This window comes from Bombus flavifrons, chromosome 16, assembly GCF_040668555.2.
Source record: "Bombus flavifrons isolate JBK064 chromosome 16, iyBomFlav1_principal, whole genome shotgun sequence".
NCBI classification, from domain to species: Eukaryota; Metazoa; Arthropoda; class Insecta; order Hymenoptera; family Apidae; genus Bombus; species Bombus flavifrons.
Window position 1 is genome coordinate 551932 of NC_138457.1, and position 17072 is coordinate 569003.

Sequence of the window (17072 nt, forward strand, 5' to 3'; positions counted from 1 at the left end):
ATGGAGAACGCAGACCAAATTACCTCCTTACATCGGCGACGAGGCTTTCAAATCGGCCGATTTACCACTCTATCGAAACGACTCGATGAATACGAGCAAGCTAGCCAACCTAATAAAGCCTATTTAACGGCCTATACGACACTACTCGACGATACGTGGAAACAATACCGATTATTACAAGAAGAATTAGAAGATTTAGGCGAGGAAGACGACGCGCGCGTTTCTGAATTAACAAGCACATATTACGATCTGGTAGTACGAATACACACTCTCATGGTTGATACACCAGCATCGTCGTCGAAATCGCCAAGCTGCGAGTCATCTAACGTCGCCGAGCCGACATCAATTAAACTACCGGAGATTCATGTGCCTATTTTCGACGGTACCGTCGAGAATTGGCATTCATTTTACGACTCCTTCTTGTCCATCATAGATCGAAACGAGCGACTTACACCCGTGGAAAAATTTCATTATCTCCAATCCTCGCTGACCGGAAAGGCCGCGCAAAGCATACAATCGCTAGACATCACAGAGTTAAATTATTCAATCGCTATTGACATTCTTAAAGAAAAATTCGACTGCCACCGTCAAGTCTGCATGCGCCACTGGGACTTGATTTTTGACTATCCGAAAATAACTAAAGAAACACCCGAAGCCATAGATGATTTTCTCGAGATGGTCAAAGTAAACCTCCAAGCTTTAAAGAAACTCGGCGAACCAGTCACATCAAACGTCGTTCTTCTCAAACTATTTACATTGAAGGTACCCTCAGCCATCATACGCAAATGGCACCGCACATTGCCAGACAAGAAAATGCCGTCCTACACGCACTTGGTAGACTTTCTGAAAACGCGAACGAACGGTGACAGAACAAGTTCAGCATCAACCGTGATAAAACGGGGGTCCGATCGACATAACCGTCAGCGACGGAACGCCCCGCGAGGTCACGCATTCGCAACTACACATAAGCCGTCGGTGTGTCCGAATTGCCGAGGACAACACGAAATATGGAGTTGTGAAACCTTCAAAGCGAAGTCGCCCAAGGAACGCCTTGAAACGGCCAAAAGGACGTCGCTCTGTACCAATTGTCTAGGCAAGGGTCACACCCTTACTCAATGTTCCGCCGGTTCATGTCGCATCTGCAGACAGCGACACCATACATATCTGCATCAAGACCATGATCATCGCAAAATCCGAACACGTGTAGACCGAACATCGAGCGTCCGATCGTCGAGCGGTCGATCGTCGAGCGGTCGATCGTCGAGCGGTCGATCGTCGAGCGGTCGATCGTCGAGCAGCCGGTCATCCAACGGTCGATCTTCGCCCAGTTCACCGACCCCGCGTTCGTCACATCGTTCGAGACGCGCATCTATGTCTCCCCGAACGTCTCCCCGAACGTCTCCGCGAACATCTCCGAAACGCGAATCTCGGCTATCGCGAACGACGGGATCGGGACCAAATATATCATCCAGTCCTAAACGACAAGGAAAGCAATGACGTCATCAGACGACTTTGTTAGGGACCGAACCACAGAAAACAGACTCATTGACCTCGCTTCCCTCTGAACCACTGCAGCACGATTTGTTAGTCACAGCGCAGGTCAACATCTTGAACAATAAAATTCAACCATTCCGTTGTCGGGCTTTGCTAGACACCGGCTCTAGCATGAACTTTATTACAGAAAAACTCGCCAATTCGTTAAAACTCAATCAACGGAAATGTTCGGTCCCAATCGGAACACTCAACACGTTATCGACGACCTCAAAACGCTACATCACGGCCACGATCACCTCCATTGACGGTACATACGAACGCACCTTGACGTTCCTAATCATACCGACAATATCGTCTTGGATCCCAGATCAACCCATAGATCGCTCAACAATACGGATACCTCGGAATCTCCAACTAGCCGATCCAAGATTCCACATACCCGCTCCGATCGAAATATTGTTGAGCGCCGGACCAACACTAGCATCACTCGATGTGACCGACTGTGTCGGCCAACTTGATATTAGTCAAGCAAACGGACCCGACTTGCGTCTGCAAAAAACGCAATTCGGATGGGTCATCGGGGGGAGCCCAACCTCGCAATCACCAGCACACGCATTTCACGCCTCCACGACGGCTTTAAAGGCGGATCTCGCCCGGTTCTGGGAAATCGACGAAGGACCGCCCACTGTACACATTTCGGAAGTGGAACGACAGTGCGAGGAACACTTCCGAAACCACGTTCAGCGCAACAACGAAGGGCGATACATTGTCGCTCTCCCATTTAACGAAACAACTCCTTCGCTTGGATCCTCTAAAGCCATGGCGATGAAGCGACTCACATCCCTCTGCCGTCGGTTCCAACGGGACAAACAATTCGAAGCTGACTATCACGCCGTAATACAAGAATACTTAGAATTAGGACACATGACCACGATTACCACGGACCACCGCACGGACGATGGATACCTTCTGCCACATCACGGCGTGATCAAAAAGTCCAGCCAAACTACGAAACTCCGTGTTGTGTTTGACGGATCTGCACCAACCACCACCGGAGTTTCATTGAACAACGTACTTCATACTGGACCGAAATTACAAGATGATATATTTTTCATTCTTTTAAGATTTCGCTCTCATCAATACGTCATTACAGGAGATGTTGAAAAAATGTACCGACAATTTCTTGTGCGTCCAGAGGATCGGAAATTCCAACAAATTTTGTGGCGCAACTCTGATGGAAGGGTTGACACCTATCAACTTAACACAGTGACATTCGGGCTGTCAGCGGCCCCTTATCTAGCCATTAGGTGCCTCAAACAACTGGCGGACGACGAGGGACATCGGTACCCCCGAGCGGCGACAGTCTTACAGCGAGACTTCTACGTCGACGATGTTCTCACAGGAGTTGACACAAAGGGCGAGGCACGATCATTGAGAACGGAACTCACAGAATTGCTCAAACTAGCCGGCTTAAACATTCGAAAATGGGCACCGAACGACCGGGAACTGCTACGAGGACTTTCCGAGCAGGACATAAACGATAAGCTGCTACTAGGCGAATCGCAAACCTTCAAAACTCTGGGTGTTGTCTGGAATTCCTTTGACGATTCGATCCTGTATTCCGTCAAAATCAACTCTACCGCCTCTCGAATCACGAAAAGAACAATCAGCTCCGAAATCGCCAAGATCTACGACCCTCTTGGATTACTGGCACCAGTGATAGTTCGAGCTAAGATGCTGCTCCAAAGACTTTGGACATTAAAAATTGACTGGGACGAATCCCTACCGGCCGTCTTACATACAGAATGGAACACATACTATGCACAGCTACCATTGTTAAACAACGTAAGGTTTCCACGTAAAACCATAATCAAGGCCGCAGCGGAAATTGAGTTACACGGGTTCTGTGATGCCAGCGAAAGGAGGTATGGGGCATGCATTTACCTTCGCACCATCACCCCGGATGGTCATGTGTGGACACAACTTCTCACTGCAAAGTCAAAGGTGGCTCCGCTCAAGTCACAAACCATTCCAAACAAATCCGAAACAAATGGAACAAGGGCAATCACGACATACGAGAAGGCACCATCGTCATTCTCAGAGAAGATAACGTTCCACCGATACACTGGCCCTTGGGCCGTGTAGTCAAGATCCATCCCGGAGGCGATGGCATAATTCGAACAGCGACGGTGCAGACATCATCGAGCCTCCTGGACCGCGGCGTCAAAAGACTGGTCCCCCTGCCATGTCAATCAGGCCGAGTTGAGTCCGGACAATCACCGACATCGAAGGAGGTGGATCACACACCCACCTGACCCACATCTAAGGTTGATCGGTGCCCTCTCAACGGGGGGAGGATGTTACGTCGGGCGACACTCTACCTAGACCAGGCCACACACCGCGGACAAGATGGCAACCAGATGTCCGCTCACCCTTACTGCGTACCCTCAATATTCTCAAGTACCCTCCATAAATCTCAGCAATTTTCTAGTCGAGATCCTTCGAACCGAATTTCTCTGCATTGTTTCCTAAAGTTTATTGCCCACCACGGGTTGACACGGGAAAGTTTTCGTTCCTCACGTATGAGGCCTCCCACCAACGACTTTATCTCAAGGGCGGTGAGCATCCTTCCTCACCCACCACCATAGCAAATAACCAATTAACAACGAAGCCTATTTCCCTCACTCTATTAGCTAAAATCGTCACCAACAAATCCGATGATCCCGTGCGCTAGACACACCCATCCTTAGTTTTCCTCCGTCACAGCTTCATCACCGAAGCTCACTGATTTTCTCTTCTTCAAACCGTCAACATCTTGTAAACCGGGTTTTACACCGCAGATCAATCAACTATTAACTTGTACATTCGCATCAGTGTAATCATTTCTCTACAAAGTTGTTGGAATAAATATAAAGTTATACCTGTTGAATCAGTGTAACTACTCAATTAAACCACCCCTATTATCCTAGCCGAAATAGGGGTTCGATCATTTCGTGGCGTCGATTATCTAATCGTAACGGGAATTTACGACTCCGTTGACGTGTTTCCTCGCGATCGCGTCTCTCCGCGAGTGATCGAACACCCTCGTCCGTCATCTAGATAGCCTACCAAATATCCTTTGTTCCCCTTTTTGTCAAGTTTTGTTCTCTTCTCCGCAGGTATGTGTGCAAAGCACTCAGTACCGAAAACCCTAAACTTTTCTAAATTTGGCGGTTTCCCGTACCACAGTTCATACGGTGTTTTCTTGTCTTGTCTCGTCGGCCCGGTCTTATTTATGACATGTACCGCTGTGTTCATGGCTTCGGCCCATAAAAACAGCGGTAGATTTGGTTTCGAATATAGCATCGATCGGCCTGCTTTTACTATTGTTCTATTTTCCCTTTCTGCGGCACCATTCTGTTCAGGAGTGTATGGGACGTTTATTGTGTGCCTAATTCCCTGACTTCTTAAAAATTCTTTAACTTCTTTATTTTTGAATTCTTTCCCTCCATCACTATGAATTTCTTTAATCTTATCGTTAAATTGATTCTCAACTTCTAGGCAAAAAGTTTTTAATCTTTCGATTACTTCTGACTTATGTCGTAAGAAGTAAATCTTTGTGAATTTTGAAGAATCATCCTTAAATGTAAGAAAATACAGTTTCTTGCCTAATGACTCGACTTCTATAGGTCCACATACATCCATATAAATAATTTCGCGAGGTTTAGTCGCACGATTGACTTTCTCATGAAAACTCGATCTATGCTGTTTCCCGTACGCGCAACCTTCACAGAAAAAGCTACTATCCTCCACAACTTTCATATTCGAATTCTTTAAAAACTCTTTAACGTGTCTGATGTTTTGATGACATAGCCGTTCGTGTCATAACTGCAATGTGTCCGCGTTTGACTCTGCTATATTGCTAAAATTACAAACTGACGGTATGATAACTCGCATATCTATTTTATACAAATTTCCGATAACAGAACCTTTTGCTATTATTTTCTGGTTTTGTAAAAACATACAATTGGCCCCTTCCTTTAAAACACAGAAATCTATGCCCCTTCTCGCAACAGATCTAATTGGAAAATAGGTTTCTTTTCATACCTGGTACGTACAGAACATCGTTCATTGTACATGTTACCCATTTGCCGTCCACAGAAGTCTCTACTTTGATTTTTCCTTTGCCGCACGCATCCATGAACGTACCATCCATCGCCGATCTCTATCTTCACCGTGTTATCGAATTCTTCGAAGACGCTGAACCATTCCCGTCGTCCTGTCATGTGATCCGTAGCTCCTGAGTCGATTATCCAAACATCAGGGTTTGCCGCTTGTATCGCTGAGGTCCTTCCTAATAGACCAATTCCGCTGTGATCACGATTTTGATTTCTAGATTCCTGGTTGTTTCTACTGTTGCTTCTTTTATTATTTTTAAAACAATTTTTACTGGTGTGGCCTTTTCTTTTGCATATAAAGCATCTAAAGCAATCCTTCTTTAGATGGCCAACTTTTCCACAATTGAAGCAGATTGGTCCTTGTTTCTCGTATTCACATTTGCTTGACTGTTTCTGCTGTTTCCTTTTATAATTGTTACCCTTTGTTACCAGCGCCACCATTGTTTCCTGGTCGTCTTTCTTCCATCTGGTTTCTTCTGTCATCAGCCTGGTACTAAGCCTGTCTAAGATCTTCTTTCCTTCTTCCACCGAATCCCACGCACTGTGAAAATGGTCAAATTTGTTTGGTAACACCGATAAAATGCGTGTTATCAGCATTTTCTCGCTAATTTCACTCCCAAGGGCTTTCATCTTCGCCGCTATCAATTCCAACTTTGATAGGTTGTAGGCGACATTTTCAGATTCTTCCCATTTAAAATCGAAGAACTGCTTCTGGACCATATTTAGATTCTCATCTGACTTCATGTCATGTACTGTATTCAACTTTTTTCCCATTTTATGTGCTGTTGTGCAACATAAAAGAAGATCCAACGGTTTCTTTCCTACTGAAGTCACGGTTAATTTTCTCGCTAACCGATCTGCCTTCAAAAATCTTTCACGAGCGATTTCTTTCTCAGCGCTGTTACCTGGATGACACAGATTCCTTTCACACACGTTGATCAGGTCGTCATCTTCCTCCAAAAGTGTACGCATAACAAAACGCCACTGGAGCCAGTTTTCTTCGCCGCGTAACATCTCGATCTTCGCACTTGCTGATTCCATTTTAGCACTATTCCTTACTTTACTAAGCACAACACTTTAACAATTTATTCACTTCACGTTGCTGCCTTGCAATTTACAGCTCTGGACCCATAACCTGTTGAGGTTATTCGATGTGTAATCAGAGAAAACTCGTGGATAAATTGTAAGGCAGAAAATATATTTAAATATAAGTGTAATTATAAATAAGAATACAATTTGAGCTGGTCCAGATCCGCACGCTAGCTGTGTTACCCAATAACTGAACACCCCGAAACCAACGTCGCCTGTCTACTGTTTATGGTCTGACCTCATCGCAGTCTTTTGTCTACGCGCTGTCGATGGCTTCAGTGCTTGAGAAACTAAAAAGACCAGATGTAGAGTTTTCTTATAAGTAGTGACCACTTCAACAAGAACTATTTTTGAAAAAGAAAAAAGGGTGAAAATAAAAAACGAATCAAGATGCCAAGGGACGATGAAATTGAGGTTCAAATATTCGATGGACGTGATTACAAAATGTGAAAGAAAAGAATATTAATGTATTTAAAGTGTAAAAAATGTTATGAACCGGCTACACGAGAGAAAATGGACACGGATGCGCAAGATGAGTGGGATGAAAAGAATCAATGGGCGATGAACTACATCTATGGTAGTATATCGAATGAGCAATTCGAATTTGTTGGTGATCAGCATAGTGCTTTAAAAATAATGAAAAAATTCGATGAGATGTATATGAAGGAATCAACAACATTGCAAATTTGTATAAGACGTAGACTAGACATAATGAGGCTGAAAGACTTTGAAGAATCGAATTCGTTTTTCACGGAATTTGAAAAAACGATAAATGAATTAAAGAGTGCTGGTGCAAACGTAAGTGAACGCGAAAAACTCGACTACATGCTGAAAACACTACCAGAATCATTGAGCTATATTGGTGACTTAATCGACTCAGTGAAAGAAAGTGATCGAACATGTGAATTTTTGAAAAATAAAATTACAATGTGGAAAACGAGTAGCAAGAGGCAAAGTGATAGGAGAAAGTCAAATGCATTGACAGCTGAAAAAAAGGACATAAAGTGCTATGGCTGTGGAAAGTACGGCCACGTGGCAAGAAATTGTACAAACACGTACAGAGGCGGAAACAATAGCGGAAACAACCGAGGAGCGCAATGGCAAGGAGGTGCGTATCAGCCGCAGCAGAATAGGGGTTGCGGCGGACGAGGTTTTGGCCAAAGAGGACGAGGATATGGTCAACGAGGATATGGTCAACAAGGATTTGGCCCGCGAGGACGAAGAAGTAGAATTCTAAAAGGAACAAAAGTCGGAAAAATTTTAGCTTACTTTACAGTAAACAAAAGGAGAGTTAAAATTATAATGTCTAATGTATTTTTGTGAAAGAAATGGATAATAACTTGATTAGCTCTGCGAGAGTAAGGAATGAAAATAAGATAGTCTCAGCAGGAAATATTTCAAAGATACATAACAAATACAGAAAGTTGATAGGGATCGCATTCAAAGATCATGGTTTATATAAAATAAGTAGTTACATTGAAAGGCAAGAATCTCACGCTAAAAATGTAGGAAGAATGACAAATAAGGAAAAATTTCACAGGGTCTTAGGGCATGTAAACTTTAATTATTTAGATACAATGTGCAAGAAAAAATTAGTTGAGGGAATGCCAGACAATTTTGAGCAAGTACAATTAAAATGTGGTACGTGTATCCAAAATAAAATCCAAAATTCACCCTTCCAAAATAACCGTAGTAGAGCACGCGAGATTTAAGAATTAGTACATACCGATTTAAATGCACCTCATAAAAATGGTTTGATGGATCCAAATATTTCTTAACATTTACAGACAATTCCAGTAAGTGCGCATTGATTTATACTTTGAAATCAAAAGATGAAGTTTACAATTGTTTTCTTGATTATATAAACAAAGTTGAAAATCTTACTGGTAAGAAGATAATAAGATTAAGATGCGATAATGGAAAAGAATATATGAACAAAAGTATGTACAATCTAACTAGGGAAAAGGGAATTATCGTAGAACCATACCCACCTTACGTTCACGAATTAAATGGAACAGCTGAGCGCTACAATAGAACAATCATGAATTCCGCTAGATACTTATTACATGATTCAAAACTGAATATTAAATATTGGCCGGAAATAGTTAGAGCCGCGGCGCACTTAAAAAATAGAACCATTACAAACATATATGAAAATGAAATACCATTTGAAATATTTTTTAAATGGAAACCGAATATAAATAATTTAAGATTGTGCGGAAGTAGAGTTTTCGTAAGAATACCTGAGATTAAAGGAAATTCAAAATGGGACAAAAAAGCAGACACTGGGATACTTGTAGGTTATGAAAACAATGGATATAGGATCCTAGTTAATAATAAAATTATAATTGCAAGGCACGTAGAATTTATAGGTGAAGATGATAATTTAGTAGGATTTCAAGGAGAAGATGGACCAGACAATGAAACAGAAAAGGATTTTGACGAACATTTGGATTTAAACGAAAAGGTCGAGGAGATTGCTATAAAAGAAGAGAGAAATTTAAGTAACGAATCAGAAAGAAAACTTGAGGACACAGAAAATAATTTGAGATGGTCAGGACGGGAAAGAAAGAAACCTCAAAGATATGGCCAAACGAGCTGATATTTCATTTATGTGAATGTAGTTAGTGCAGACAGTCCTCAAACCTATGAAGAAGCCTTAAGTGGAGAAGACAGCGCTTCATGGAAAGAAGCAATGGATCGAGAAATGAATAGTTTAATAAAAAATAAGACCTGGCAATTAGTAGAGAAACCAAAAGACAAAAAAGTATTAGACTTGAAATATACGAATAATGAATATATATACGAATAAATCTGATAATCGTAAGAAAGCGCGACTAGTTGTTCGAGGCTTGCAACAAAAGGAAGTACTGGAAGATTTATACTCTCCAGTGGCAAAAATGCAAACATTGAAATTATTATCTTGTTGGCGAAGGACGTTTAACAAGAGGCGCAAGAAGGCGACAACATACAAGACGGGGGATTTAGTGAAGGTCGAGAGGACGTAGGGTGGTCCTGGACTGACGTTGCAGTCGAAGTTCCTTGGGCCGTACCGCGTGGAGAAAGTCTTGCGGAATGGTACCACGAGAAAGCGAATATGAAGGGCCGCCGACGATCTCCACGGCTGATAACATGAAATGGGGGGACGTTGTTGAAGTTAGTGAAGTGAGTGAAATTAGTGATGATAAGCACATCTGAGGGCAGGTGTGATTGTCAGGTTTGGCCGAATGTGGTATCATGAATGACGGGCCTGGGGGGTGTCATGTGAATTATAAACGAGCTGTTGCTGAGCATGTATCTAATGAGGTTAAGACAAAAGACAAGGGGTTGCTAGAGGACAATCAACGAATTAACAGCAGTATGAATTGAGATGTCAGAGAGTGCGGATTACGTTGATGAGAGTCGTTGATTAATTATTCAGTTGTGTTAATCATTATACGTATGCTGCGATTAGTTCATGTTTAACAAACATTATTCTCTGTTCAATTAACACCTGTTCAATCCACTTATCATTAATAAACAAATTAAAGTAATTTCGATACTATATTATATAACTTCAAATATTGAAGAAAATAGAGATGACGAAATGGAAAGTACAGATTTGGAAATGTAAACTAAATGTATAGCTCAGTTTATGAACTATTATTAATGAAAACATTTTCATTTTAAGAATTATTATTTTACAGTCATATAAAATATACGATTTTTTAAATTGCACAAATTCTTCTTATAAACTAATGTATATTATAAACTACATATAATGTTCATATTTTCGTGCATTTATAACAATAAGTAATATATCACAAAAAAAGATAAATACTAAATACGTATACGTTAAGGAACACGATTTTAAAGAATAAAATATTTATAATTTACAACATACTTATGTACATATATATAAATAATATATATGTCGGAGATGAAAGGACATCGGAGCATTCCCTTTGGAGATTGAGCTTGGGCTCGAGGCGACAACCAGTCGCCGAACGCAGCCGCGGTCAAGGAATGAACGCTTTGCCTAACGAAGGTATGGGGTAATAATATAGCTCTCCTTAAAAAGAAATAGTCGTAGCGGCACTCGACAGTAAATATTCCAAAGGTTTTTGTCCCGTGGCTCGGCACACGCAGACCCTATTCTTCAGGTAAGATGATTACCAGATGTCACAGTACATGTTCAGGTAGCCTGAGGACCCGTTACAAATCTTAAGATTTAGTTAACTAAGGTTCTTCAAACAGACAAACAGTCTTTGTCCCAACTACGGGAAGATAGGGGAAATCTATTTTTTTTCGCGGTTCCCACTAGCTACTTTCCCTCAAGGGCAGCTATTATCATTCTCTAACCAGCAACATGGAAATTGACCAATTAGCAGCAACGTCAATTTCCCTCCCTTTCCGAACGAAGGCTTTTCTTGACGAATCCGATGATCGCGGGTCCTTAGACACACCCCGATATAGTTTTCCTCTGTGGCATCATCGGGACGGGAAAGGCTTTCTTTCGCGCAATCTCATCGACTAAAGGAGTAACGTCTTTACGGATTATTATTGTTCAGACTTAGACTTCGCGAGCACGTTCATCCATCATCCCGTTGACCGCGGATTCGTTATCGAACCCGAGACCATTGTTACTAGTATCGCGAGTGCCTAATCGCCGTAGTCGATTGTCAAATTTGTATCATCCGTGCCTGTGCTAATAAACTTGTTAGGGAAGTGATACATTTACACTGTACATGAGAGTGTGTGTGTAAGGGTCAGAGGGCGTCCAGGTCTTAGTTGAGACAAAACACTGCCGTTAGAAGATTCTGGAGAGTCGGTTGGCGACAAGCGTGCGTGCAAGACGTTCTTCAGAGTGTAATATAGATGTATAGCTGTTGTGGGTGAAATAAAGTCAGTTATTTGTATTTCCAAATCCTCTGATTTCTTTAACAAAACTGTGTCTTTATTATATCGCAACGATGGCTAACTTCAATGAAGACTCACCAAACACCCACATTCCTATCCGCAACGCCCCCCCCCCCCGACATATAGACATTGGATCAATAGCAATTAATAAGATATAGGGCTCAAACTAATAGAATGATCAAATTGAGATATGTAAATAAATAAATAACTTGTAATAACAAATAAAGAACTAAGAGAAGAGAGAGTAGCGATACACAAATCATCAAAATATTTGCTGTGGTCTATTCACATTTAAGATTATAGTTGAGCAATAGGTATCATTGATAGTAATATTAAAACAAGAATTAAAACTTACTTTAACAAGGTGAAGGTTTCAAGGTGGCTACTGTCTATATTTGTAATAATCCAGTAAATGCCATGACGATGGAGAAGTTCATAAATAGAGCTGCCGAGTAACAATATATTAAAAAGAAGTTACAGGGGCTTTGGGGATTACATGAAGCAAATAATAGTAAGGTACTACATACAACTTAAAGCTTGGAGTCGTGTTAAACATAAATTAAAGCAAATAACAGCAACTAACTATTCCATATATAACATATAATGTAATATATTAAAAGAGATATATACAAAATGTAGTAGTATACACATCAGCAGACACCTTAATAGAACACCAAAGGTTAACCGTTCTATTAACATATGATAAATAAGAGTAAATATCTAGCTGTTAAAGATATATTAGTAGGAAATATTAATAAAGATAGCGATAAGTTGATTATGGATATAACAATGGCCATCGAAAATAAGAATAACTAGTAATAATGGTATGTGTTATGAAGGTGACACTGTATATTGATTATAAGTCCAATGAGCATAATGTTCAATAGATATTGTAAATGAACAATAGAAAATTAGTATATGGTATATGACTACATGTAACTAAATGAACTAATTGAGATTAAAAACCAAACGTAACATGATTCAATTGAATCATTGTAATAACAGTGATATGGGTATGTTTGGGGTCAATTGAATATGAATTCATGCGAGTGATTAAATAGTTCAGCATAGTAATATGTGCACAAAACATAACTTATGGAATAATCACAAAAGGCGTAGTGGATGGTTAGCTGCTAACTTATTACGATAAGCTCTAAATTGGTTTAAAAAATATATATTGACCTGTCGAATAACGGAATTATACTGATTAATAATTATATGAATATTTAACGTTCAATATAGTAGATTTTATAACTTGCCTTGAAGGAAATTTGAAGAATAAATAAACAGGTGGTGCCAAGACACTGGATGGAGTATAATAAGCAGAGCTGAACTGAAGCTAAAGTTCAACAAACAAATAAAACAAATATTATATAATAAATAGGGAACACTCACAAAAGATAGTAAATTGAGTAAGAATAATAAAAATACAAGGTAATAACTAACTTAGTCGTACTGTTTAATAACTTGAAAGGAAAACATTTAATATGTTAAGCGAAGAAATGAACCAAAATAGGTTAGTTTTTATATTTCAAGCTAATAGCATTAGCTAACACGCTATGAATGTAAATGGTAGCACTACGGTAAAAAAATATGAAGTGGAGACTAAAATTGAAGTACTTACTATAGGAAGAATAAATAAATGATAGATATTATTGAATAGATTGGTTTAATAATATATTTTGCTAGAGCCGACCCAGTTATAACACGCCATAAGACGTATGATATTACAAAATGGCCAATTTTTTGACAATTTACTATTGGCTAATTTAATGAGAACACCATTGGTCGATACTTAGTAATGGAGGATATAATATGGTTTTCTTAGGATGAAAAGTTAAAATTAGTTAACGGATACGTGGACAAAAGAATGTGATATGAAACTGGTTAAATAACTAAATAAACCTTGTATATAAATAACGCTTGTACCACCAGGTACCAACCACCCTGTATATGATTAATGTTATTTTATTTCATATATTACTTTATATAAATCATTACACAGTTTATTTTATTTATTTGACTTGGTTATGTTTCTTTTACTCATTTACGTCTTTGAGCTCATAGGGTAGATTAAATGTTTTAATGAATAATTCTGATATACTGCTATAGTAGTAATAAATACTATTAATAACTCGCTATATTAGTAAATAGTAAAACGATTTCTGCTATTAACTGATGAGTAAGCTAGAACCAATAAGAAATATTACTAAGTAAATTTGAACTAATTAGTTCATATGAGATATTCGGAAATATTTATGGATGCCGTCATATAGTTATTATGCCCTTTCCAGTAATATAAAATAGGGAATAAAGATAAGAGGTGAATAATTAGCCCAACCAAAATGGAGGAACGAATAACATTCACATGATACTGGAAGAAGAAATTGCATAACATAAATTATAATATCATTTTAGGAGAACAATAGAAGGTAGAATGTATAAGGAATTAAAATTAACAACACACGTAGAAGCGTATTAACTCATAGAATTGAATACTAAGATATCATCGAGTTATATAAGATAAATAAAAAATGGAATAAAATGGATATAGAAGGACGGAGCAGATATAAGGTTTTGCGGAGTAAATGGTTGTTCAGTTAACTTCAAGTAGGAGTGGACTTTTGAAGCCATATCGACACAGGCAAAATTTATAGACTTTAAATTGTTACGTCGGGCGACACTCTACCTAGACCAGGCCACACACCGCGGGCAAGATGGTAACCAGATGTCCGCTCGTCCTCACTTCGTACCCTCAATAGTCTCAAGGACCCATCATAAATCTCAGTAATTTACTAGCTAAGGTCCTTCAGACCGAACGAATATCCTTTTTCTAAATCGCCTTCTAAAGAGTATTGTCTACTACGGCTTGACACGGGAATGTTAGTTTTTCTCAAGTATAATGCTTCCCACCAGCTACTTTCTAACGAAGGCGGCTAAGGTCCTTCCTAGTCCACCAACCTTCTTTTATCCAATCAGAAGCAATGTCTACCGCCCTCACTTTCCTAACCAAAATTGTCATCAACAAATCCGATGGTCCCTTGCGTTAGACACACCCACGAATAGCTTTCCTCCGATACAGCATCGTCACTTTACCTACTTCTCCTGCGACATCAGGAGGGTCAAGTCAACTTCTCCTACGACATCAGGAGGGTCAAGTCTACTTCTTCTACACCGCTAGAAAAGTCAACATGTCACTATCGGGCTTCTATACTTAAAGCAATTACTTACTTAACTTGTACATACGCATCAATGTAATCATCTCTCTACAAGGTTGTTGGAATAAACATTAAGTTATACCGGTTAATTCAATGTAACTACTCAATTAAACCACCTCTATTATCCTAAACGAAATAGGAGATCGATCATTTCGTGGCGTCGATTATCTAATCGTAACGGGAATTTACGACTCCCGCTGACGTGCTTCTTCACGATCGCGTCTCTCCGCGAGTGGTCGAAACATTTGGTCCTTCGAGCCGGATCACGTGCCAACGAAAAGTGAATCTACAAGTGATCACACAGTGCCACGTGTCCACATTGAATCCAGCAACAAAAGTATCTCACTCCATCGAAGTCAGTGACGTCAGGAGCGTCACCTTCGAAGACGTACAACCCATTAGTCGAGGCTCGCAATCAAGCATCGTCCGACGTAGCTGAACAATCTTTCTAGAGAAGGTTCTACATACGTAAGTCGGTCTACATCACTAAGCATGCCGACCCCAGCAAAGCTCAACTCCATGCGGCAAAGACGCACCAATTGCATCGGCAACATCAAGGCCATGGAAAGCGACATTGAGCAGTATAAGCAAGCTGAAGAGCTAGACGTGTGCCTTCTGAAGAAATATCAAACCCAACTCGAGGAAGAATGGAGACGGTTCCGACTCGCCCACGACGAGTTGAACGAACATGGCGAAGAAGATGTAGCGGTGGAAAGAGAGGCGTTACGCATCTACGTAGCCCTGGGAGCTCGCTTGGAAAGACTGATACTGGCTGAGCAGCCATCGACCCGGTCGACATCTGTAAGTACCCTAGTGGTGATTCATCCGCGACCTCGAATCCAGTTGCGATTAAGTTACCAGATCTTCGGCTTCCTACCTTTGATAGAAGCTTAGAGAAATGGAGCACATTCTATGACACCTTTTTGTCCACAATAGATCAAAATCCTAGTCTCACAGACATACAGAAATTCCATTACCTGCAGTCCGCCGTGCAGGGAGAAGCGGCGGATTATTTGCACGCGTTACCCCTTAACAATATAAATTACAGTGAGGCTATGGCCGTTCTCAAGGAGAGTTTCGAATGTCCACGATATTTCGCATTCAGTCACGGCATGTCAATAATTGAGTACCCAAAATTAAACAAGGAATCTCCAAGGGAATTAAAGCGCTTAGTCCACACTATTAAACAACACATATATGCTTTGAATAAATTAGGACAGTCCAATCCCGATACCAGTGCTATTATTAACTGCCTCATTCTTTCGCAATTACCATCAAGTATCCAAAAACAATGGCAGATGGCGCTGCCTAACAAGGAGGTGCCTTCGTATAATCACTTATTGAACTTCCTCGAGAAGTTAGCACAAAGCTCCAAACCGATTACCACGGCTCGACAACCAGGAGTTTCATCGGAACAAACCATTCCGGTTCGTCAACGTGCACCACGAGGGCACGTGTTTACAGCGACTCAGGTTACTCCGGCATGCCCTACCTGCCAAGGACAACACCCCGTCTGGCGATGCGATTCTTTCAAGGCCAAAACCGCAAGCAAACGCTTGAAGGACGCTACAAGGGCGTCTTTATGCTTGAACTGCCTGAAGAAGGGGCACACAGCGCGTGGTTGTCACGCCGGCTCATGTCGGACGTGCGGAGGTCGACACCACACGATGCTACATCAAGAAAAACAGCCATCGAGGTCGAATTCCTCCACCTCGAGCCGAAGTCCTTCCTCGTCAAGCAGGAGAACAACATCACCCCCGTCACCTACAAATATGAGGAAAACCTCGAACAAGCATAAGTCGGGGATAACCCGGACGAACTCGCCCCCTATTCCACCCGACAGCCCGAGACGGACACGTACCCACAGACAATGACGCCAAAAATCCAGAACTCCGACAAGGACTGAGAATACCAGGCCAGCAGTTTCCGAGGGATTGTGCAACGATATAGTGATTACAGCACAAGTCCACATGCTAACCAACAACCAGCAACCGATCCAGTGCCGTGCGCTCCTCGACACCGGATCCAGCATGAACTTCATCACAGAAGGGCTTGCAAATACCCTCGGAATAAGGCAAAGGAGGTGCTCAGTCCCAATTGAAGTCCTCGACACATTGACGACCACAGCTCGGCGATTCATAAGGGCAACGATTACCTCCATCGACGGTAAGTACGAACGCACATTGACGTTCCTCGTCATTCCAGTCATAACAAA

At 41.0% G+C, this 17072-nt stretch overlaps 1 protein-coding gene across 1 annotated transcript; it reads left to right on the forward strand.

Annotated features, from left to right (window-relative positions):
* LOC138188364 (uncharacterized) lies at positions 1–3639 on the forward strand. The gene is made up of 2 exons (XM_069130082.1): positions 1–834; positions 1507–3639. The coding sequence occupies exons 1-2, from the start codon at positions 1–3 to the stop codon at positions 3637–3639; spliced, it is 2967 nt and encodes a 988-aa protein (XP_068986183.1).
* The last annotated feature ends 13433 nt before the right edge of the window (positions 3640–17072 follow it).

Bases quoted from the DNA above. Each gene is read 5' to 3' on its own strand.
- LOC138188364 (XM_069130082.1), top strand. From the start codon at position 1: ATGGAGAACGCAGACCAAATTACCTCCTTACATCGGCGACGAGGCTTT. The intron at 835-1,506 runs GTAGACTTTCTG...TGACGTCATCAG, and splicing joins TGCCGTCCTACACGCACTTG to ACGACTTTGTTAGGGACCGA.